General features: G+C 32.1%; 1 protein-coding gene across 50 annotated transcripts in view; it reads left to right on the top strand.

Moving 5' to 3' along the window:
- LOC132940534 (cell adhesion molecule Dscam2) overlaps positions 1-26162 on the top strand; it is a 69745-nt gene that overhangs the window by 41645 nt on the left and 1938 nt on the right. For 11 of the 50 annotated variants that reach the window (XM_061008232.1, XM_061008244.1, XM_061008234.1 and 8 more), the window contains exons 12-34: positions 8804-9091; positions 18051-18170; positions 18245-18427; positions 18489-18636; positions 18758-18906; positions 18978-19109; positions 19182-19349; positions 19406-19628; positions 19810-20051; positions 20119-20274; positions 20349-20488; positions 20618-20774; positions 20835-21104; positions 21166-21397; positions 21474-21650; positions 21726-21892; positions 22027-22206; positions 22994-23155; positions 23306-23452; positions 24012-24199; positions 24364-24529; positions 24760-24909; positions 26084-26147. In XM_061008232.1, coding sequence (XP_060864215.1) covers positions 8804-9091; positions 18051-18170; positions 18245-18427; positions 18489-18636; positions 18758-18906; positions 18978-19109; positions 19182-19349; positions 19406-19628; positions 19810-20051; positions 20119-20274; positions 20349-20488; positions 20618-20774; positions 20835-21104; positions 21166-21397; positions 21474-21650; positions 21726-21892; positions 22027-22206; positions 22994-23155; positions 23306-23452; positions 24012-24199; positions 24364-24529; positions 24760-24909; positions 26084-26147 — 4009 coding nt within the window. Of the gene's footprint in view, positions 1-235; positions 530-1165; positions 1463-4430; positions 4719-5526; positions 5815-6625; positions 6914-7302; positions 7591-8057; positions 8343-8803; positions 9092-10900; positions 11189-14160; positions 14461-18050; positions 18171-18244; positions 18428-18488; positions 18637-18757; positions 18907-18977; positions 19110-19181; positions 19350-19405; positions 19629-19809; positions 20052-20118; positions 20275-20348; positions 20489-20617; positions 20775-20834; positions 21105-21165; positions 21398-21473; positions 21651-21725; positions 21893-22026; positions 22207-22237; positions 22427-22993; positions 23170-23305; positions 23453-24011; positions 24200-24363; positions 24530-24759; positions 24910-26083; positions 26148-26162 lie in introns of those variants that run through there. The other 39 variants (XM_061008217.1, XM_061008220.1, XM_061008215.1 and 36 more) reach the window with 15 other exon arrangements.

The raw sequence follows: 26162 nt of genomic DNA, 5'->3' as shown, positions 1-26162 counted from the left end.
ATTCTTATAGGGTGTTTAATATCAGTACATACATTATATTATTAAGTTAGAATTATCAAATTATAATATTTTGATTCGATACCTAATCCAATTGTTTAAGTCTCAACACTATTAATTTATTTGTTACATCTGCAGGTAAGTGCATTTTTGTTGTTTGTTAAGTTTAATCCATTAAGGTAAAAGTTTATCATAATTCTGATAGTATAACAAACAGAATATACAATATAATTTTTAGTTCCACCTGTAATATTACCATTTGCATTTGATGGAGAAACCAATGCTGGTGATAATGCCCAGTTAACTTGTCATGTGAGCAAAGGTGATATGCCTCTTGAATTGTTTTGGACTTTTTTGGATGGCAACAATCGTTCAGTTCCACTTCCTGAACTGACTACTATAAATAGGATAGGAAAGAAAATAGCTGTACTTGAGATACCTGTGGTAACACAGTTTCATCGTGGTACATATGTGTGTACCGCTAATAATCGTGCAGATCGAGTTTCACAATTTGCTGTTTTATCTGTAAATGGTAAACAATTAAGGAGGACAAATAAAAAATAATGTAGCATGTCTATTGTACTTACTTACTCTTAACTGTTGACAATATGGCGCTAAAAGTATTTTTTTAGATTAAAACAATAAATAATTCCTCTTCATATTATTTTCCTACAATATTAAAAATAATGTACTTGTTATTAGTACCACCATTGATGAAACCATTTTCGTTCGAGGGTGAATCAAATGTTGGTGATACTGCTCAGCTCACTTGTCATGTAATAAAAGGTGACACACCATTAGAAATAACATGGGTGTTTCAAGGCCCAGATGGTCGTATACAACCTATGCCACAGCCAATAATAGAAAATAGAATTGGAAAAAAAATAACAATGTTAGAGATACCTACAGTAACAGAATATCATCGAGGAAGCTACTCGTGTATAGCGAAAAATAGAGCAGGAATCATCAATCAAACTGCACTTTTGATGGTTAATGGTATACAGAGGCGTATATTTTGAAAACTCAACTGTAACAACGCAACATTAGCACTAGCACATTATGCTTTTTGTTTATCTAGTTCCCATTTTCCACGCATTTTTAACAAATAATACTCAACACTAAATAAAACTTTCTATTTATTTATCACACCTTTTATTACAATTTTTAGTACCCCCTTCAATAATGCCTTTTTCTGTTGATGGCGAGTTGAGTGTGGGCGATAACGCTCAGTTAACATGTCATGTAGCACGAGGTGATATGCCAATTAACATATCTTGGACGTTTCAAAGTGCTGATGGTGGAAAAGTGGGATCATTACCTGAGCCTATATTGCTTAATCGCATAGGGAAAAAAATTTTCATGCTAGAAATACCGTCTGTAACTGAATATCATAGAGGGTCTTATACATGCATAGCAACAAATCGAGCTGGTGTTATCGAACACACAGCAAAATTAATGGTCAACGGTAAAGATAATCAGTTTAGATTCGCACAACAATATTATTATTAAGCTTCCAGCACATCTGCATGTCCAGATAATTGTAGCCTTGTTAGGTATCAAAGTCTTTTCCATCCTATTATTGTGTTGGTACCAAAGAATTTTTTCAATAGATTTATCCATATTTTCAAAGAGTATTGTTTATAAGTCTTCTTTTTTAAAAAATATTTAATTTTAAGTTCCAAAAAAAAACAGGAATTGTTATTAGTAATAACTTATTAATAATAAATATATAGTTAATGATCTTGTATTCGACTGCAGTGTTATTCCTGTTCTCAAATATTTTAAACAGTATCACGTCCAACATCAAGATCTACTGTATAAATATTAAATCGAGACTTTTCTTCTATGTTCTATGATTTTTGAAAATTATTTTGGTTTTTGCAATATCTATATCGAATTTAGTGGGAAGTGCCTCAATTTTTAGTTTCCTGAAGTTTAAAATATTTACAGTACTTCCACGCATCAGACCATTTGAGTTTGAATCAGCAGTATTTGCCGGTGAACCAGTGCAACTAACATGTTTTGTCACTAAGGGCGATAAGCCATTGCGAATATCGTGGTATTTACATAGCAAAGAATTAACATCTCAAACTGGAATTACAACTAGCACAATGGGAGACAGAGCTAGTAGTTTATCTATTGCTTCTACGGGTCTTTCCAACGCTGGAAATTACACTTGTGTAGCTCAAAATGCTGTTGGAATGGATTATTATTCTGCATATTTGGAAGTAAATGGTATATACTTGGACATGATTTTTTTATTCAAAATCTTTGTAACAAATTAAAAGCTTTTTTAATTGTTTTTCTGGAGCCACTAAAATAATTTCGACGCAACCAATTAAGGCATTTGGATATTGATGTTCTTGTAGTTAGTTTGTGATGTATGTAACATTATCCTTCATTATTTATTCCTAAACTATATTATACTAGTATGATAATTTTTATTTTAAAATTTATATAATCTTCAAAGAGAATAATTATATGAAAAATTATCTAATTTGTTTAAAGACTAATTTAACTATAATCAATTACTTATGGATGCAAGATTATCAATTTCAAATAATAAGAAAACACATTAAAAATTCTAGTACCTCCACGTATCAGGCCATTTGTATTTGAATCTGCCGTCTATGCTGGTGAACCAGTTCAGTTGACTTGTCTAGTGACAAAAGGTGATAAACCTTTAAGGATATCGTGGTACTTGCAAAGCAAAGAATTAACAGTTCCTCAGACTGGTATAATAACCAATAATCTGGGTGATCGAGCTAATAGCTTGTCAATATCCTCGGCTGGTATTTCCAACCGTGGAAATTATACATGTGTAGCTCAAAATGCTGTTGGAATGGATTCATATTCTGCATATTTGGAAGTAAATGGTACAATATAGAATACTAAGAAACAATTAATTGTATTCCTATAAACATTAAGTAATTTATGTACATTTATGCTTATCGCAATACATATTTTATACATTCTTTATTTCCCTATAATTTCTGTTCAAGTATATTCCTTATGATCCTGTTATCAATTAAACAAATTATGAACAATAGTTACAGACAAAATAAGTTATGTTTGTAAATAATATATACCTATGTAAGTTTGTAATATAAATGAATTATTAAAAACATGAAACTCTAAGCTGAAGTTGATTTTCATGGTTTCCAGTGCCTCCTCGAATAAGACCATTTGAATTTGAGTCAGCAGTTTTTGCTGGTGAACCAGTACAAATAACATGTCTTGTGACTAAAGGCGATAAGCCTTTAAGAATATCTTGGTATTTCCACACCACAGAACTTACGTCGTCTCAGACTGGAGTTTATACAAGCTCTATGGGTGATAGATCAAATATTTTATCCATTCCTTCAGCCGGTCTTCCTAATGGTGGAAATTATACATGTGTGGCACAAAACGCCGTAGGAATGGATTATTATTCTGCATATTTGGAAGTTAATGGTACAATCTTTTTAGGTTTAAATAAATGTGTTAATTATTGTATGATTATATAACTTGATGATGGTGTATATTATAGTTTCAGTGGTTTGATTTTCAATGAATAATGACTACACTATTTTCCTTCTTATCCTTTTAATAAAAATACTTAATTAATACAAAAAGTTTACAAATCTAAGAAAAAAGTATTCAACTTAAAACTTCTTAGGTAGTCCATTGCAGTACAGAATATTTTATCGTGTATCTCTATAAATCTGCCAAAAATTATAATAATTGGTGAGTTATTTTGTGTGACAGAGATAAAATAATATATTATTGAACAATTTAAGAGAATGAATATTTTCAATATTTAGATAAATAGTGATGTATTTGTTACACAAGTGCACAACTATTGAGCATTCGGTATTTAGCTATTGCCGATGGTCAAAATATTGTTGATGCGCACCGAACAGTCTTGTTAAGTATTCAAACACTTATTTGGTAGGTATTTAACATTTTTTTTTCAAACAACATCATTAGTCTGTACCTTCACATATTATTTGAATACTAAAATAATTTATTTGCTTTAAATTTGATTTTAAATTATTATATTATACTACCAGTTAATACATACTACACAGTTTTGTTTATTGCCATAGTGTATTATTCTTAACAACTTACTTAAACATAATAGTACCTATACTAACATTATAACCTAGGTATTTAAATATTTCAAAAATGAGTACTTGATTGTCTAATGTATGTTATCTTTTAACTTTCTAAATATAAACCAAATTATATCAACTAAAAAAAATACTTATTTTAAAAACGATTAAAAAATTGTATTTAGAATGCATTAAATAGTATTCCTAATAATATATTGGTGGAGAATTATTCAAAAGTCAATTTCTTTTTTTTATATTTACTTATAAAAGGACTAATCTGAATTTATTATAAGATGTTTAGAAATCATTATCTTGATAAATATCTTAAACTGTTTACAGTATGCCCAAAAATCTTACCATTTTCATTTGGTGAAACACCAAGCAATGCTGGTGATTCAGTGCAAGTCGTCTGCACTGTTGTTAAAGGTGATAAACCTTTACGTATTAGTTGGAATTTTTATGGGGAAGAGTTATCATCTAATATGGGTATTACTACAACGCCTGTAAGTGATTCGATGAATGTCTTATCTATACCTTCTGTCGGGACTGCAAATCGAGGAAACTATACTTGTGTATCTAAAAACTCAGCTGGATATGACTCGTATACTGCTCAACTGTTGGTTAATGGTAGCATTTTAAAATAAAACTAGTATGCTTACTGTAGATGATGCAGCACTCCTCTTCCAGTAGATGTATATCCTTGAGGTAACTTGACAATAAGTTTCTAACTTAATTTTTTTTTCGTCAGTTCATTAAATAAGTATTAGGGTAATCATCTAAATATTAAAAACTATTAAACCGTTTATTACTCGGTGGTAGAATCATAAATAGTTTTTGATGATCATCATTAATATAACTTATAACTTAATAAGTTATAATAAGGTAACACGTACGTTTGCAGTTCGACCACAAATCTTGCCATTTTCATTTGGAGATAATCCCAGTAATGCAGGTGATAAAGTTCAAGTTGGATGTACGGTTGCAAAAGGTGACCAACCGTTGCGTATAAATTGGAATTTTTATGGCGAAGAACTATCGTCAAACATGGGCGTTAGCACCATGGCTGTTGGAGATTCAATGAATGTTTTGTTTATTCCATCTGTTGCTCCTTCGAATCGAGGAAATTATACTTGTGTTGCAAAAAATCCTGCTGGATATAATTCATATACATCTCAACTTTTGGTTAATGGTATACATTATACCTATTCTCTTTAGTCTTATTTAAGTTTGTATTATTAAATACACGCAACTATCGTTTAGTAGTGCAACAGTTCTGAATCCTATTAATTAATCCTTTTATCGTTTGAAAAAAATATATTAATTGTATATTTAGGTACTGAATAAACCAACAAAACTAAATTATACTGTAATTTATTGAATTAGAATTGTATTGTTGAAAAAAAAAATTGCACACATATTTTTACTTCCTATATAGTGCGTCCAAAAATATTACCATTTTCTTTTGGTGATACACCTAGCAATGCTGGAAATACTGTTCAAGTTGCATGTACAGTCTCAGAAGGTGATAAACCGTTACGTATTAGTTGGAATTTCTATGGTGAAGAATTATCATCAAACATGGGCGTTAGTACTATGCCCGTTGGAGAATCAATGAACGCTTTGTTTATCTCATCTGTTGCTCCCTCAAACAGGGGAAATTACACTTGTGTTGCACAAAATTCAGCTGGGCTTGATTCATTTACAGCTCAACTTTTAGTTAACGGTATCCAATATTACCCGGATTTTAATTAGTTTTATATGTGTATATATAGTGCAGCACTCTTTATCCTAACCCTATCCTAATAGCGTTTAAATTGAATGTATAAATATATGTTAGAAATACAACCATTTTGTCATCCTAATTAAATAAAATCGTTGTATCATCACATATAAATTATATAATTATGTACGATGTACCTACAACAAAATAATATTTTATTTTAAAATTATAAAAAATGTACAATATTATAAAAAAATGAATCAGCCATTTGGCAATATTACCTATATATTGATTCTTACAGTACGTCCTAAAATATTACCATTCTCTTTTGGTGATTTACCAAGCAACGCTGGAAATCCTGTACAAGTCGGGTGTACTGTTATGGAGGGCGATAAACCTTTACGTATTACTTGGAATTTTTATGGCGAAGAATTATCATCAAACATGGGTGTTAGTACTATGCCTGTTGGAGATTCGATGAATGTTTTGATTATACCATCGGTGGTCCCTTCTAACCGCGGAAATTACACTTGTTTAGCAAAAAATTCAGCTGGAAATGATTCTTTTACTGCTCAGCTCTTAGTAAATGGTAGTGATTTTACTCCCCAATTAAGAGTAACTATTAGATTTACTATAATATAATGTGCACATGTTTTTAAATCTTTAGTTATTATTTATTATGCATATATTTCCTCATTTAATTCTATTGAATCATAATTGAAAAATCCTTTGAAACGATTAAAAATAAAATGAATTTGGGTTATAGCACACGTGTCAAACATTTAAATTTATTACTAAGAACTACCTATTTCAGTATTACCAAAGATCGTACCTTTTTCGTTTGGAGACGGGCCGGTAAATTCTGGCGAATCTATTCAAGTTGTGTGTTCGGTATCAAAGGGCGATCGTCCAATGTCAATAACTTGGAGTTTTTATGGCGAAGCGTTATCGTCCGATATGGGTGTGACCACACAAATGTTGGGAGATGCGACTAATTTTTTGTCTATTCCTTCGGCCGGTCCTTCAAATCAAGGAAATTATACTTGCATCGCTAAGAACAATGCCGGACTTGACACGTATACTTCACAGCTCGTGGTCTACGGTATTTAACAAAAAAAAAAAAAAAACGGGAATAACGATAATGTTAACAAAACTAGCAGCATGGTTAACGCGTAAAAAATTATCGTTTAGTTATATAAGGAGACATTATTAACAACAGCACTGCAGCTTAATATTTCTATTATAATAACAATAACTAGAGGTATTTATTATAAATATATTTATAATCGTTTAAACCGTTTCGACTATCATTATATAGGTATATTAGTTTAGACGTCAATGTCGGTAAAGGTATCATTAGCTGAATATAAATACCAACTGTAAAATATTAATTTGTTTAGTTTATAGTATTCCCCCTATCACTACACCACTTAACTTATATTGTATTTATACACGAATGAGTTTTTGGACGTTGTTGGTAATTATTTTTAGTATTACCCAAAATTTTGCCGTTTTCCTTTGGAGACGGACCCGTCAATGCTGGCGAGTCTGTCCAACTGTCTTGTTCAGTGGCCAAAGGCGATAAACCCATGTCGATAACTTGGAGTTTTTATGGCGAAGAACTGTCTTCTCACATGGGTGTCACCACGCAAATGTTTGGTGACACGACAAATTTTTTATCGATCCCTTCAGTCAGTGGCTCGAATCGGGGAAATTACACTTGTGTCGCTAAAAACTCGGTTGGGCTCGACTCGTTTACATCTCAACTGATGGTCAACGGTACAATAACGTGTTATTTTTATATTCTTCGCATGTCCCGTACATTATAAACCATAATATTTTATTGTTCTCAGCACAACGCTTACAACAGGTGGTGAGTTTTTTCCTGTAATTTATCCAATTTAATGAATACACGCAATCTCGTCCTCGTGATAATAATTTATTAACGTTTTATCACTGATAGCTAGGTTCGATATTATCGCTATTAGCATAATGAAACACTTGTATACTCTAATAATACATACATATTTTTATATCAATACCCATGCTTTATCCAACGGCTGTTCGAACTTAAAGACTGCAATACCCGATGCCATAATTAGTTTTTGGATTTTAATTTCGTAAAATCATATAGTGTAATATACTCTTATCGGTATACATTTTGTGTTTATTTGAGTAGGTTGTTCGGTTTTTCACAATCATTATTGTTTTCTGTGTTTATACATTTTTATTTTATGGTGTTATAGTCTTACCGCATATCGTCCCGTTTTCTGTTGACGAGAAAGTAAGGTCTGGCGATAGCATTCAGTTAAACTGTCACGTTTCAAAGGGGGATAAACCTCTAGAGCTCAACTGGTTATTCAACGACGACGAACTCTCTTCGGAACTGAGTGTGACAACAACCAAGCTTGGTTCAAGTTCTAGTGTACTTACCATCGGTACCGTGTCTGCAGCACACACGGGAAAATATACCTGTATAGCTTCTAATCGAATCGGATCTTATGACTATTCAACGTACATAAACGTCGATGGTACACATTTTAATTTTAACAAAGTTTTGCTTGCGATTTATATAGCGTTGCCTTAATACTTAACGTCTGATATTTTATTTGTTGTCTAACTTATTCATAGCTGGTATTATACTAGTACGTATTGTTTATAGTTTCGTCCGTAACCATTTAATTTAAATGATTCCTTTAATCATTCCGTTTATTTTGATCGATAACCCTATAGGCAGATAGACTATAACACATAGGTGCCGAACGTATAACCAATAACCATGATGTGTATGAGTATTTTCAGATTCAAATTTCAAAGTTTATAGACGATAGAGAAATCTTGAAAAAATAACAATAATTATTATGAAACGTTAATTTTGGAAGACTAGCTTTTATTAAACTACATATTATACTTATGTTATTGTTTAATATTGTCCACACGTATCACGTTATATAAAAAATAATCTTGCAATTTGTACAATTCCATTTCATAGTCCCTCCTAAGATGATGCCTTTTACGTTCGGTGACGATATCCCCGAGGCCGGTGAAACGATTTCGATCCAGTGCACCGTGTCGTCCGGGGACATTCCCATCGAGTTCGCGTGGACGTTCAATGGTAAATCGACCAGTGACTTGGCGAACGTTTTCGTGTCGAAAACCGGACGTCGAGTCAGTTCGTTAACTGTGGAATCGTTGACGGAGAAGAACGTCGGAAACTATTCGTGTCTCGCCAGAAATATGGCTGGCGAAACGGGCCACACCGCGTCATTGTACGTGAACGGTAACTACCCGCTGATAAAAATCCGGGCGGCAGGGTCGTCGTAAATGGATATTATATCTAATGGTATTAGGTACCTACATAAACCTAGCATGCGCACTAGTATTGCAGAAATCTTTGCAAATAACTGTCAATATTGTGTGTGGGACGATCATTTTGACTACTGCGGATTACAATGATTTTCAATGAAAATATCTCATTATTTTTTTCTTAATAGTTTTTTCAATGTTTTTAATATCATTCGATCGGAAGAAAAATAACATTTTCTTAAGTTGTTGATGTGCCTATTTAAATATATAAAATATACTGAAATACTGAATTATAGTATGGTTTTTCTATCTGAAATATATAAATTTATAGATAGGTAAGTGAACAGAAACGTTTTCAGAATTCAATTGCCCGGGTGATATTTTTCCACTATTCTATAAACTTTGAATTTTGATATTGCTCATTGATAAATAAAATAATAATATTTTGATCAACATTCAAAATGTATATAATCGAAAAAAATGGTAAAAATGTTATTCTACTTCCGACTGTGAAATCAAGAATATAGTAAAAATTAGTTTTGTTATTTCAATAACACAAAAATATGCTTAATCCAATTAGCGTAGTCTTTGGTTAAACCGATCATCCCTCATACCTACGTATATAGAACACTTTTTGTGACGATGATTTGGTCGTACACATATGGATAGATTCTTATATCGCAGAACACCCGGTATTCGTTAACCTGACATAATCTTAATTACCCCTACCCGACCAGCTAGCGTTTGGACCAGTTCAGAATGATACCGAAAATTGCATATATTATTATATACCTACATGATTCCGCATTATTGTTTTATTGTTTTATGCAACGTTGCCATTAAATTTGATAGCTCTCATTATTATAAAATATAAATTACCTATAATTTAAAAGTAAAAAGTGACGTGATACGTACGAACTACGACGTACCGTCATCACTCATTATCACTTGTATTTTATACTACGCGCAACATATATCAACGGTTTACTAAAAATCCGGAAAACCAGTATCTTAATTATATATAAAATTAAAATAATAATTTGAGAATATATTTTAAGTACAACTTTGTACCGTTGATAAAGTTAGCGTCTTACGAACAACACCATATTTCAGTATCAAATTAAAGCTTAATATGAAAGTTCCTACAAAATCTGTTATTCCAAAATACATCTCTAATCATTATGAAATAGACCTTAAGTCCAAGTCAGAATATCGAATACGATGATACATCCAATAACGTTAATTGTTAAATAAAAAATCGTGTTGTTTTCAAAACAGTAGGTATAGTCGTCTATTGCACAAAAAACGATATGTACGTAAATACCTACGTTACTATATTGTATGTTTTGTTTGGTATGGCAACGTGGTATTTAAAACCACGCGGAATCGTGTACATAAAAATTTAAATCGGGGGAACGTGTATAGTATATATTATTATGTATATAATAATGAATATTGATTATTAAAATCTACACGATTCCGCAAAATTGCGGAATCGTGTCGCAGCTGGGTTGGGCTGAACAGATGGGGTTCGCTCGAACTCGTCTTAGGTTACGTTGGGTCGAAGAATATTGAGTGACAAGTGAATCGATAAAATACATGCAGTACGCTATAACATCATTACTTATATACCACACGCATACACATAGGCATTATAATATTATGTTGTTTATATTATTCCGTTGGACTTACGGTAGTCCATTTCTCTTTCTCTGTTCCTATCCGAACGCCTATATATTATTGTTTATGTTTTTCATTATTTTGTTGGTCTGCCCGTCTGCAGTTTTTCCGAAAATAAAACCGTTCACGTTCGGGGACACGCCAGTGTTCGCCGGGCAGTCTGCCCAAGTGGCCTGTTCGGTTTCAGAGGGAGATTCTCCGCTGGAGTTGTCGTGGACATTTGACGGGCCCCGGGACGTGTTCGGTCTGGGCGTGTCCGTGCTGAACATTGGCACGAAAACCAGTCTGTTGTCAATCGACAACACCGACTCCGTTCACCGGGGAAATTACACTTGTCGCGTCACGAATCGCGCAGGTCGGGCGTCCTATACGGCCGGCTTGAACGTACACGGTACCTACTTACGATTGGACTGCATTTTAGCCGGGTCGCTATACGATTTTCAGCATGTGACGAATACTTGTCAACTGCAAGTTGCAACTATATTATAAAATAAACGAATATACAATGTGTCCTGTGAAGAAGTTACCGGCCGGCGTCATATTATAATATAGTATACCTTAAGTTTAAAAAAAACCCCTTTAAAAGGTCGGTGTAATTTTGAATTTTTTTAGTTATGGTCAATTCAACTTTATACTAAACAAATCGAACCTACCGCACATGTGCTGATGTATCTTCAAAACTTTGTATCCTAATTTGTTTAATTTTAAAGCTTTTATTGTGTTATCAACTAACCATACACAATCAAATGAGAAACGTACAAATTATTTTTATTAAATTAAAAAAGTAGAATTCCGTAGAATAATAAAATAAATATAAAAACTAGTAAATGTTGGGTTATTTGAAGTTATACGCGATTTCTTTTTAAAAATGCTAATTTTTGCAAGCTCTATAACTTTTTTAATTTAATAAAAATAATTCGTACAATTCTGATTTGACTATGTATGTTAGTTGACAGCACAATAATATAACTTTAAAATAAAAAAAAATTACGATGAAAAATTGAAAAGTTTTAAAGATACGTCAGCAAATGTGTGGTTTTGTTTAAAAAAAATTGAATTGCCCATAACTAAAAAAATAAAAAATTAGACCCCTCCCCCCCTATTAAAGAGGTTTTTTTTCATTACTTGTGGTATACTATCATATGACGATGGTCGGTCACTTCTACACGGGACACATTGCATATATATTATATTATAATAAAACCGTAGTTCGTAATACCCGCATATGCCCTTATCACCTGTCCGTGGCTCGAGGCTGCAGTCGAACTTTTGCAGTATTTGTTTGTTTCGTTGTTGCATTTTATTGATATCTCGTCCAACGAAAATAATATATATTATATTATTATATACCGTCATGATTAGAGTCCGGATTTATGTATATTATTATAATTTTTTTTTTAAGGGAAATTTAAAAATTTTCAGCTTTGAATTAAATTTACTGGAGAGCCAGATCCTGTTTTTCCTAATATTCCTCTCCTCGTAAAATCTGAAATTATTTCGTTTGATTTTATTGTTATTACCTAATACCTTACCCTATAAATGGTTTCCACTACCTACCCTTCTTACAACTCGCGGCGATCGTTATTCCCTCAGCAACGCGGTATTTTGAAAAAAAATCGGTACATAGTTACCGATTTATTTGATATATGCGTATTTTATTAAATGCCTGTTTAAGCATTTTTTTAGTGCGTATAAATCCGGACTCTCAAATATATTATAATTGTTTCCATCAAGTTTTGGGGATCAATTGATTTCTTTGAGACTATAACGAACATATAGACATAACCATAACCGTTTTTCGTCTCGTTTTTTTTTACCCTTAAGATTAGGAATTTTTTTGTTTTTTTTTTTAGTACCTCCTCGTATCGTCCCGTTCGCGTTTGACGAGCCTATATATTCCGGCCAGTCGGCGCAAATCACATGCTTGGTGTCTGAGGGTGACGCCCCTTTGAATATATCTTGGTGGTTTCGCAAATCCGACGAGTCTGAACTGAGACCGTTGCCCAGTGGCATATCGGTGAACAAAATGGGTAGTAAATTATCTATGCTATTCATCGAGTCCACGTCTTCATATTTCGCCGGGAATTACGCGTGTGTCGTTGACAATCGAGCCGGGAGTTCTAAACACACATCCGCGTTGAATGTCCACGGTAAAGCGACGACTACCTATGGCCTTAAAACTATACAACTCCGCGGCTTGAATGAACGCTTTTTGTTATTGGAATGCGTATAAATCCATTATATCGTCTTATATCACATAACAGGGATCGGCAATTAGCGGTTCACACTAAGTTTTAAAATGTGTACACAAATGTTACATAAGAAAGGTACTTTGAATGACATTTTATTTAATTTATTACCATATAAAAAAAAATCTACAAATATATATTATTTAATTAGTTATTATAAATTGAAAATAATAATTAACTCTGGCATTTTTATTTTATATCTGTATCGCAATGTCGGTCTAACATAAAATAAATTAATACAATTAAAGACTTAGATTCTCAGTTAGCATTATTATTTTTATTTATATTTTGATTATGATTTCCAGTGTATACTGTATACCTAATGAATAAAATTAATAAAATAATAGATTTTAAATAGATTTTTATAAGAAAATTAGCAAAAAAACAAATATAAAAAAATTGTCATTCAAATACAATACACAGCCCGCGGGCTTGGAAGTTTTTGAAACTAGCCCTTTGGTAAGTTTTTGGATTGCCAGTCCCTGTTGTTGTTATATGATATAATATAATATTATTGCGTCCATCTGCAGCCTTTTCCGCGCGCGCGTATACCACTCTGTATTTATGACGCACAATCCGCGTTCGCGGTGTATATACAGTTAAAAACGTCGTTTTTCATCCCGTCCGCGATGCGTGTGTGGGCATCGATTTTTTGTTGTTTTATAAAATACGATTTTTATTTTGACCGTAAACCATTTTTTTTTCAAAATTCGCAAACCATCATTTTTATTTTTAGTTCAGTATAATAGGCAGACATGATGATCGGAAAATACAGGAACCCGTGCTAAACGTATACCAGCTGCAAGGCCGTAACTGAAAACAAATTTCAAAGATGGGGGGGGGTCCACTATTGTTTTAATATAAATACTGGACACTCTTTATTTTTATGTTAAAAATGTAAAATTCTTTATTCTCTTTATTAATGCTATAACGAAAATATAAAATTATTCTTAATACAACTGTCAATAAACAATATATCCCTAACATTTACCGCTAAAAATGTTCTAATTTTTTAAAAAAGTTCAGGGACTCCGGACTTCTGCAGTTCCCCCCCCCCCTACAGTTACGGTTTTGACCTGGTGCACTGTATGATGGTCGACCGCTTGTGTTTCAGTTGCCCCCCGAATAGAGCCGTTCAGTTTCGGCGATCCCGTGTACGACGGACAGTCGACGCAGGTAACGTGCTTCGTTTCGGAGGGCGATCCGCCGTTAGACTTGTTCTGGACGTTCAGCGGACGTGCCGGCCCGGCCGCCTCACCGCTCCGAGGCGGTGTTTCCGTTAACAAAATGGGAAGCAAGGTGTCCATGCTTTACATCGACGCCGCCTCGTCGTCCCGTCACGCCGGCAACTATACGTGCGTCGCCACCAACCGGGCCGGTCGCGCTGACCGCACAGCCACGTTAAACGTCCATGGTAAAACTGCACGGCGGTCCCTACCAACCACCCTTACCGCGGTTATACCGGTTGCCACCTACCTACTTATTATTTTACAGTAATATCATAGTATTATATACCGCCCTGATCTTTGGACAAATGTTTGTCCTCGATGGCTGCAGAATCCCGTTTTATTCGAACGTGTGCCTGCAGTTGTGCTTTTGTAGACGTTGTTTACGACATGATTTTTCATTTTCCATTTTTTTCCAGCGTTTCGGGAATCGGGAACCACCATCGCCACGGCCGTACTTTCTAAGTTCTGCTCTCCTACTCCAATCTCTACCATGACAGTATGGTCGGTTGACTTATAGTTTTAGGTATACCTCTTTAGCCTATTACTTATTTCGTTACATATTCGGGATTGTGTTCCCATTTTATTCTGCAATAAGGAATTTATTAGTCAAAACCGTGTTTAACACAATATAATTTTAATGAGTGTTTTTATTAAAAAAACAATAGGTGCATTTATTAAATCAACAATAAAATATTTGGTAAATTTTTTCTCGCTCGAATATCGATAAAATCGTCATAACATTTTCACGGTTCGATTTCTTGTAATTATTATAAAAAATAACAAATAAATACCTAACCTAACCTAATCTAATACACTTTTTTCTAATTATTTATTGATTTCTTTTAAATATACCTATTATTGTTTAACGATAGAGATAAAATAATATTTCTTGTTTAGATCGAAATAAAAGGGTCGCCTAATATTAAAAATAAAAAAGGTACAGTTCTTAAATTATTGTATATAAATACAACCCACGTATAGGCACCGATTTATCGTAGTCGCATCTACCCATATGTCCGCACGATGATTACGACCATTAGGATAGACAATAATATAGTATAGGTATCATATTTTATTCAATTCTCTGTCGGTGGAAGTAATTTTCGGTTTCATTCCACTGCGAGTCGTGACGACGACGCCTTCGATGTCGCCAAATAATATTTTAGTCTTTCTTCCATTTTTTTATTTACAGTATCGTATCATACGATAGAGTTATATTGTTGCCGTCTAATTTTTTTTATTTTGAAATGTCCTCTGACGACGGTTTTTTCGTGCGCGTGTGTGTGTTGCAGTTAAACCGGAAGTCGAACCGTTCTCGATTACCGATAGTACGTTAAACGAAGGGGGATCGACGAAAATCTTGTGTTCCGCGTCGTCCGGAGACACGCCGATGCACATCTCGTGGACCGTCGACGGCCGTCAGTTGGCAGACGCGGCTAACGGAGACCGTATCAAAGTGCAGCGGTTGGACGAATTGACTTCGTTGCTTTCGTTGACCAGAGCGTCGCCGGAAAACGCTGGCAACTATAGCTGCGTCGCACAAAACGAAGCTGGTTCCGCCTCGCGCACGGCTACTCTAAAAGTCATGGGTAAACCAAAAATACGCCTACCTATCCATGGCCGTAGCCATTTTCCTCCAAAAATGAGATATCGAAGTGTATTCCTCCGCATTGTTCATTTTCCTCAGAAAAAAAAAACAAAACAAATTTTGTCCATTTTCCTCCATTATTTAAATAAGAAATTGTCACACTCTAATTAATTTAAATATACCCTATATCATTGTCTGGCCAATAGTATTGTTCAGTATTATTTTTATGCGTAGGTAAACACATCAAATATGAAATTATTTATAGTTAAAAATCATTGAGATAAAATATCGTAAAATAGGTATTATTTTTTTTATAATAATTAAAAAATAATAGATACAATTAATGATCGTAAATTTTTTAACTACTCATAATATATTATTAATATTAAGAGTGTTATAAATTCGCTTATATAATATTATTAATATATGAATACAAATCAACTAATTTGTGTCATCATATACCCACGAAACAAATAATAAATTAGTAATAATTTTAATATTTAAAAAACTAATACTAAATGATCTTAAATCTTAATATTTGGAAGAAAATAAACATAAATCTATTTCAAGACAATGTGTGGAGGAAAATGGAAGGTGCCTTTCTCTTTTTTTGGACAAAAATGAACAATGTAGGAAAACAGTGTCTCATTTTTTTTAAGAAAATGGTCCCGCCCGCCTATATAACACGATATTGTAATTGGGTACTTCTCGGAAGTTCTTCGTCGCGTCTTTATTTTGTGGTTTTTTCCCTTTATTTTTGGCTTTCAACGGTATAAATGGCGATTGTTCGATGTACAATAATATTATGATTCGTTTTCACTGTGCTGTAAGCCAGTCTTCACATAATCAACGCGCACGCGTGATGATGTCCGTCGAGTTTTTCGATAGGGATTCGGCCCCGAAAGACATAATATACGTAGAGCCACGTAGACAATATAAATATATTATATTATTACGTGTACGCCTTATAAATTATACCCATGGAGTGTACACATGTGTGACGTGTGTACTAGTTTTGGATTTTTTTTCATCCCGGTCCACCTATACGTGGTTTCGTGTGGTATTGATACCTACCACGCAGGTCGCAAGTATTTATAAAATAATACTTATAGGTGTTCATCTACATATGGTGTTATATGGTGTTCATCTACATATCGAAAGTTGCAGAAGTTATCGCGCCCATATTATGTTTTAATGATCGCGCATTTAGAATTCAAAAGAATATTTTTCCTAAATTTAATCCAACCGTCATTATCCGTCCTACACTATCCTTTCTGTTGCTTATAGTGTAGTCGCTTGAATTTATCATAACAATAAGTGCATGCAATTAATACCTGTATATTATAATGTAACGATATTATTATACGGTTTTTTTATATAATTTTTGTTTTGTTCGATAACAATTTTAAATGTGTAGACATTTTTCAAAATATGTATTTACCCCACAAAACCACAACTACGTTTTTTTTCTCAGTTATTTCACAGCGTGAAGATCAAATTACAGTCATTCAATTTTTATCTACCAAATTATCTAAACTTCGCGTTTTTATATTTCTTTAATTTACAATATATTGCTTGTTTGGCGTTTTTCAATTGAACCAGTGAGACTCGTTGACATTCACAAATGTTGAAAATATTGTTACTGTTTTTTAAATTTCTTTTTTTTCCGTAAATGTTACTTCATTCGATTACGTCTCTAATAAGTTTATATTATGTAATCTGTCTACACATTTGTGTTATTTTTTGCTGATTGATATACATAGTTAGTACCTACAGTTTTACTTCTGCAGTTCTGCATTTTATTTCCTAGCACGCTTTTACGCACTAAAAATTAAGTTTATCTGTGTGATGATGATTTCAAACTTCAAAGTTGTTAAAAGCATAATATATTTACTTTAATGGTACATGTATTTTTGTTTGCATAAAATGTAATATTTTAATTTCATCACCAGAAAAGCTATATTTTAAAAACTATTAACATCAAGTAGCAAGAGTTTCAATTATTGTTTTTTGGGTTAACTGTTAACAACCACATACGCTATGTATAATGTATATATTTTTTATATACCTACCTATAATGTATGTTCGTTAATATTAAATTAGTATTGAATATAAAACAATAGACTCTTGCTACTCCATTATTTAAGTCCAAGTTCATCATCTACATAGTTATGTTTTTTTATTTAGTTCCTCCCAGGTGGATTCTCGAACCTACTGACAAAGCCTTTGCACAAGGTGGTGATGCTAAAATTGAATGTAAAGCTGATGGGTTCCCTAAGCCTCAAGTGACATGGAAAAAAGCTATTGGTAAGTATTATTTTATAAATTGACCAATTGATGACTCTAAACAATTATTTTATTTAATGTAATATGCACTGTAGGTAATTCTCCAGGAGATTATAAGGACATTAAGGATTTAAAACCAGGCAGTGATGATATTAAAGTTGATGAAGGAACATTATCTATCCATAATATTCAAAAAAATCATGAAGGTCACTATTTGTGTGAAGCTGTTAATGGAATTGGTTCTGGACTGTCAGCGGTGATCACTATCAGTGTACAAGGTGAGTGGTAAAAATAAATTTATGGATGTATATAATTAATAATTTTGGAATTTGAATTAAGCTCCACCACACTTTGAGATAAAGGCAAGAAATCAAACTTCTGAAAAAGGACAGCCTGCTGTTTTGGAATGTATGGCAAAAGGAGAGAAACCTATTGGAATTGTTTGGAATATGAATAACAAACGGCTAGATGCTAAGGAAGAAGAAAGGTATTGTATTTTAATCTAAAAGTATATAAAGTATCTTATAGGATTAAGAGATAAAAATATCAATTACAATATTATTTTATTGAAATTAATGCATGAACCTTTTTTTTGTTATTTTATTTAGATACACAATTCGTGAGGAAATATTAACAGATGGAGTAAAATCAGACCTAAGCATCAAAAGATCTGAACGAATTGATACTGCTGTTTTCACTTGTGTTGCTACTAATTCATTTGGAAGTGATGATTCAAGTGTTCAACTTATTGTTCAAGGTACACATTTAACACTAATTGTTATACATTTGTTGTTCCTATACAAATATGGTTTTATTTAACTATTATAGAGGTGCCTGAGATCCCGTTTGGATTAAAAGTACTAGATAAGTCTGGCCGAACAGTGCAATTGTCTTGGTTAGCTCCATATGATGGAAATTCTCCTATCACTCGTTACATTGTTGAATATAAATTGTTGAAAAGTAATTGTATAATTAATAAATGTCTAATAATTAAAATTGTTTTATATATTTATATTGTAATTTAATCACCAGATACTTGGGAAACAGACATTGAAAAAGTTGAAGCTACAGGAGATAAAACTGAAATGAGTGTAGTAAGTCTTCATCCAGCTACAACATACCATTTTAGAATAGTTGCAGAAAATGGAGTTGGTCTTTCTAAACCTTCTGATCCAGTTACCATAATTACGTCAGAAGAAGGTAAATCATTTTATACATTGTTTACTGTCGTTACTGATAAACTAATTGTTATGCAGCTCCTGGTGGAAAGCCAACTAACATTCATGTTGATCCTATTGATGAAAATACTCTAAAAGTAATGTGGAAGGCGCCAGAACGTAGTGATTGGAATGGTGAAATTCAAGGATATTATGTTGGATATAAACAATCGTCGTTAGTTGAAAACAAATTTGTGTTTGAAACTGTTGAATTCAGTAAAGAAGAAGGAAAAGAACATTATTTGGAAATATTTAATCTAAAGTAGGTTAACTGCTATATGGTATTTTTTTTAAAGTTTTTAAAGTTTTTACGATTTTTAATTAGTATAATATTATATTTATACAATTTATATTTATAATAAATACCTTATGCCCCCATATATTTCACATACAACATTTACCTACTCTGTGTATCTATATTCTATTTCTTCTATGTTATCTAGAACATATACTCAGTATACGATAGTTGTGCAAGCTTTTAACAAATTAGGCGCTGGACCAATGTCTGATGAGATTAAACAATACACTTCTGAAGGTGTACCAGAACAACCACCACATGATACAACTTGTACGACTTTGACTTCTCAAACTATTAGAATTTCTTGGGTATCACCGCCACTAAATACAGCTAATGGAGTTATTAAAGGTTACAAAGTAATTTATGGACCTAGTGATTCTTGGTTTAGTAAGTATAATAATTTTATTCCACTAATGTTTATGTTATTTATTTATATATATTTTTATAAATTTAGATGAAAGTACAAAAGACACAAAGATAACAGTATCAAGTGAAACTATTTTACATGGTCTTAAGAAGTTTACAAATTACAGTATGGAAGTATTAGCGTTCACTGCAGGTGGAGATGGTGTTCGTGCTCCTAGAATATATTGCCAAACTGAACAAGATGGTAAAGATTTATACTTTAAAATGCACTTTACTTTACAATCAGTAGTTAGTAATTTTTTTGTGTATTAATTACAGTCCCAGAAGCACCAGCTGCTCTCAAAGCTTTGGTTATGTCTACAGAATCAGTCTTAGTTAGTTGGAAACCTCCAGCTGAGCCTAATGGAGATGTAAATCAGTACACAGTTTACATTAAACCAAGTGGTGATAATAAAGATGTATGTATAAATAATATTGGAAATGTTTTTATTTTATTTGGTAAAAACTTTTGAAGTAAATTGAAATAATAAAACCAATAAAAATATGGTTGTACAATTAAATAATTAAATAATTTTTTTTTATTGTAGAAAGAACCATTGGCACATAAAGTTGCTCCAAATCAAATGAGTTTTGAAGCATCTGGTCTTATTAAGCAAGATCCTTATGAATTTTGGGTTACAGCATCGACAAATATTGGTGAAGGACAACCTACCAAATCAATTGTTATTGCACCTAGTACTCGAGGTATTTAACAATTAATTATAGTTAATACAGTAGATAAATAATACTTGTATTTATTTTAAGTTCCTGCTATGATTGCATCTTTTGATGATTCATTTGTCGCAACATACCGCGAAGATGTAAAACTTCCATGTTTAACTGTTGGCGTACCAGCCCCAGAAATTTCATGGAAAGTTAAGGGTGCACCCCTTGAGAGCAATGATCGTATTCGTCAGTTACCAGAAGGTTCCCTATTAATTAGATCGGTCACTAGAACTGATGCTGGAGAATATTCCTGCTTTGTAGAAAATTCATTTGGAAAAGATAAAATTACACATCACATTGTTGTCTTAGGTATTTTATAAAAAAGGTACGCAATGTGAGTATGATAATTCATGTTAAATATATTTTACAGCACCACCTCACAAACCAGAAGTATCTGTTGGAGAAACAACATCCAATACAATAACATTAAATCTAAAACCTCATGCTGCTGATAAAGAACCTATTCATGGATATACAATAAAATATAAACCTGAATTTGGTGATTGGCAAACAGCTCAAGTAGCTGCAAAGGCTCCTAAATTTACATTAGAAAATTTGTGGTGTGGTTCACGGTATCAAATAGCTGTGACTGCATACAACTTGTAAGAATAAATTTAAAACTACAAAAGTACAATTTTTAGACTGAATTAATTAAATTACTGAAATTGTATATTTTAGAATTGGCACGGGTGATGAATCAGATTTATTGAATACAAAAACAACTGGTTCAAAACCTAAAATTCCAGAAGCAAGTAAATTTATTGAAGTATCAGCAACAAGTGTAACACTACATTTAAATGCTTGGTTAGATGGTGGTTGTCCTATGCTATACTTTGTAGTGGAACATAAAAAAAAGTAACATTTGATAAAAGTTTTTTTTCAATAATTAAAAACTAAATTCAAACTATGAATACTTATGTTATTATTAAGATTGCAATCAGAATGGACTCAAGTTTCAAATAATGTAAGACCAGGAGGAAATTTTGTAGTACTTGATTTAGATCCTGCCTCATGGTATCATTTAAGAGTAACTGCTCATAATAATGCTGGATTTTCTGTGGCTGAGTATGAATTTGCATCACTTACATTAAGTGGAGGTGAGTAATTTTTTTTTAATCCGTCCTTTCTTCCAAAACCGTTTGCTCACTAGGTGGTGTGTTATTAGTACTTGGAACAATTTCTGAGATTTGAAAATATTATTTATAAATGCATTCCTATTTCCTTGTTCCAGGTACTATTGCCCCAGCTCGTGAGGTTCATCACAACGGTTTTGGTTCAGCTACTGATACTGCAATACGTATCATATTGGCAAATTTGAATCTTGTTATACCAGTCACATCAGCTTTATTAGTTATTATTGTGGCCATAATCTTCTTGTGTTACTTAAAGAAAAGAGGAGTAGATATCAAAGGTTAGTTGTATTTTTTTTTTTTTTTTTTAAGGTACTATTGCTCCCCCTGCACAAGATGTTACATCCATTTATACTTATTTACCGTGGATACCAAAATGGATTGATTTAAATGTAGTGGTGCCAACTGCCGCAACAATTATAGTCATTATTGTTGGTATAATTGTGGTTTGTTTTGCTTGGTCTCGTAGAGTTCATGAAAATGGACAAACTAGATTGAGAGGTACATCATATTAACTTCAACTACATAAACTCTAAATCAAAAGCATTTTCTGTTTACATAATATCATTAATATAATATGACATTGTAATATAGATATAACAAATATGGTAGGTTATATACCAGGAGTGGCTAACATGAAGAGTCTAATACACATACTTACATAAAAAAGTGTTATACGAGTAACAGACAAAAAAAATATGAATCTAACTGATCAACACGATAACTCAGAGATAGATTAGACCCAATTTAAAAAAAATAATTATTGATAAATCATTAAAAAAATATATACTAAAACACATAATTTAATTTTTAAACTATGTTTAAAAAATATAATGTATTTTTGGGTTCTTGTTATGAGTTATATACTCCTGGTAGGCATGTTTATTATTGTTTGTATGTATAATATCAATGAATTTATAGAGAAAATATGGATATTTGTGTGTAATATTCAGTCAATGTATACAATATTTTACTTACAAAAAATGCCTATAAGCTTGGATAGTTTTAAAATATCACATTGTTCATTTTTGTATATGAATATATTAAAATATGTAATGTTATTATTAGACGATATGACTGTTTATAATCAATCAATGATTATGGGAGGCAATACACTTGACAAAAGACACGCAGATTTCAATGATGAACTTGGTTACATAGCACCTCCCAACCGCAAACTTCCACCTGTTCCTGGTTCCAATTACAATACATGTGACAGGATTAAAAGAGGTACATTGTTGTAGTTAACTAATATAATATTTTACTGTCCATGTTTGTTTTATATTATTTTGCTTTTTTTTATAATTTGAGTCCGCTCGATTTTGTTTTTATTTTGCATTTAACTATATTATTTTTGTTCTCGTCACGTTTATCAATCAGGTTTTCCCGGCCCTTACCACGGTCACGGTACATGGAACCCTAGAGCACGCCATATGTATGAAGAACTAAATGGTAGTAATCCTAGGTGTAGGGGGCATTTGCCCCCATGTCCAGGGTCCGACGAGACAATGTACACAAGGTGTAGAGGTAAAAAAGATGACAAAAGAACGATCAACTATTGCACGGCAGCTTTATTATTTAATATCAGCAGTGTGAGAGTTTCATTAACCATTTACAAACCAATTTAGAACAGTGTGGAAGCTTTAAGCTACAAATATATTATTGAAAGCTATGTTTAAAAATGAAGCTGGTATTAATTGATATTACATTCATAATAAATTAACACTATCGGTGTAAGCAGTATAATATGTTGCAGTTGAAATATTAGTTTTGAATTAACAATTTTATAATTTTATATGGCAATATTTCTATTGAGTAGTATTCAATAGTTACAACTTATTGAATAATATATTACTATTAATAAAATGCTAACTATTTATGAATAGGTAAATTACATCTCTGAATATGATAATTGACAATATTGTTATTATGATATTTAAATATTAATATTATCATAATATGTGTATTGTGTATACACTATTATGTGCCTTCTTTCGCTGTCGCGAGTTGCTTTGGGTTTTTTTTTCAAAATTATATTTGAATGAAAAATGTATATTTATATGGTTAAAACTTTAAATAATTTCAGGAATAGATGGTGAAGACATCTGTCCATATGCTACATTCCACTTACTTGGTTTTCGTGAAGAAATGGATCCTTCAAAAATGCCGTTCCAAACTTTCCCTCATCCTAATGGACATTGTGGTACAATTGGACCCGGTGGAACTGTAGCTAGTAATGGTCTCATGCATCAATGCCCAGGAACCCAAACCATGGTAAACTTATACAATGTTTAATCTATAAAACAAAAAAAAATACTTAATTTATGTTTTAACTATAATATTTTTACATACAGTTTAAAAATATTAAAGCAACAATGAAAATTGTAATTTTTTTATAAATATTTATATATTATTAATATATAAATATTTTATTTTAGCCTCGAAATGGACGTTATTCTCGTGTAGGCGGTGCTAATTCCATGTTTTCACCCGAGTATGATGATCCTGCCAATATGGGAGATGAATATGGTAGTCAGTATGGGCAATATGGAGCTCCTTATGAACAGTATGAAAGTCGTGCATCAATGGCTGGACGTAGTATTGGTACTAATTATTTTACTCCTAAACACTGAATTAATGTTACATTGTTCTTCAATTTGTATATACATTATAAATATATAAACTAAATATTAGTACCAACATAACATGTTATGTATGTTTATAGTGTTAACTATTATACAAAAATGTTTCATGCACATTAAATTGATAACTTAAAACAAATATTAATCTGGTGTTTTTAATACTTTTCAATTTTAAACATTAAATAATTACAGGAAGCCCAGAACCACCTCCCCCTCCACCTCGTAACCATGATCCAAATGTGAGCAACACAAGTAATGAAGCTAATGATTCCAAAGACAGCAACCAGATTTCTGAAGCAGAATGTGATCAACATCAACAACCAACTACTCAGAGTTATGGTGGTAAGCTTGAAAGCTATTTCAGCACTTAGTAATTGTATTATTGATAACGCTTTTTAGAACAGTTGCAACAATGTTTTAATAGTTAATATGAATTTATGTAAAATATATTATCTTTATTAAGTTAATAGCTGACTTAGGATTACCACAAACTTTCATTTGCATTAGTAGTTGGTATCTTAATTGCATTTGTTTTTCTTTTTACACAATATTAAAACTAGGCAAACGTTTGCGGCCACATCCCACTGCAAGAGGTATTTTGGTATGAAAGGTAAACAAATTGACTATTACAATAGGCTTGATGGTGATTCATTTACATTATTCTAAAACAAAATTATGTAGATAATTTATTAATGATTTCAAAATCGCCTAATACTATAATATATTTTGTTTAACCTTATTTTTCAAACTTTATTTAAACTCAGAAATCCTAAAACTGAAATTAATTTACTATGGTCTATAGACCTGAGGGCTAAGATACCTAATACATAATTTGGTTCCTAATCTATTATACTTACCTATGGAGAGCACTAACATATATTTAATAGGTTTTATAGGTTTTATATCTTAACAATTGAATTGTTCCTTTGGTATATACTGTATATTTATGATTATTGTTTAAACTACGTGTTACTCAATATTACCATTACCTTTCTAATACAACTAAAACTCAATGAAATATTTATGCACCAATAATCAATCCTTATCATAATATGCATGTGTTCTATTACTATTTAAAAATGTAGATGGTTTTGCATGCAAAGGCCTAAAAGGTAAGATTTATTATTATATTCAATACACAGTTTTCAATTTGATTTAATATTAATAAATAAATAAAAAACACATAGGTACCTTTGGGTATTTTAAGATCATTCCTCAACTTCCGTTGAGATCAACATTTAATGAAAATTAGTTTATGCTTTTATAAATTAATTTTTCATCTGCATTAAAACCTAATAATTTTGCTACTTATGCTTTCAAACTAAAAAAAAAATATGTACATATTGTTGTAACATATAAACAACTAAATAGTGATGGACTAACATGGACTTGTATGCATTATCAAAAGCATATTCTGCTTACGGTGCTTCAACACATTTCACGTTGCTTCGACAGCCATTTTTTAAACTCAACATCTGAATACCAATGAAAGTAGCCCATTAATTTTGATTTTCAGCGCATTTGAAGGGCAATACCAAGGATGGTATGACCACAGAAGAACTTCGAAAACTCATAGAAAGGTCAGTGAAATAGGG

Source organism: Metopolophium dirhodum, chromosome 3 (assembly GCF_019925205.1).
Source record: "Metopolophium dirhodum isolate CAU chromosome 3, ASM1992520v1, whole genome shotgun sequence".
NCBI classification, from domain to species: Eukaryota; Metazoa; Arthropoda; class Insecta; order Hemiptera; family Aphididae; genus Metopolophium; species Metopolophium dirhodum.
This window is presented reverse-complemented; position numbering and strand designations above follow the sequence as displayed.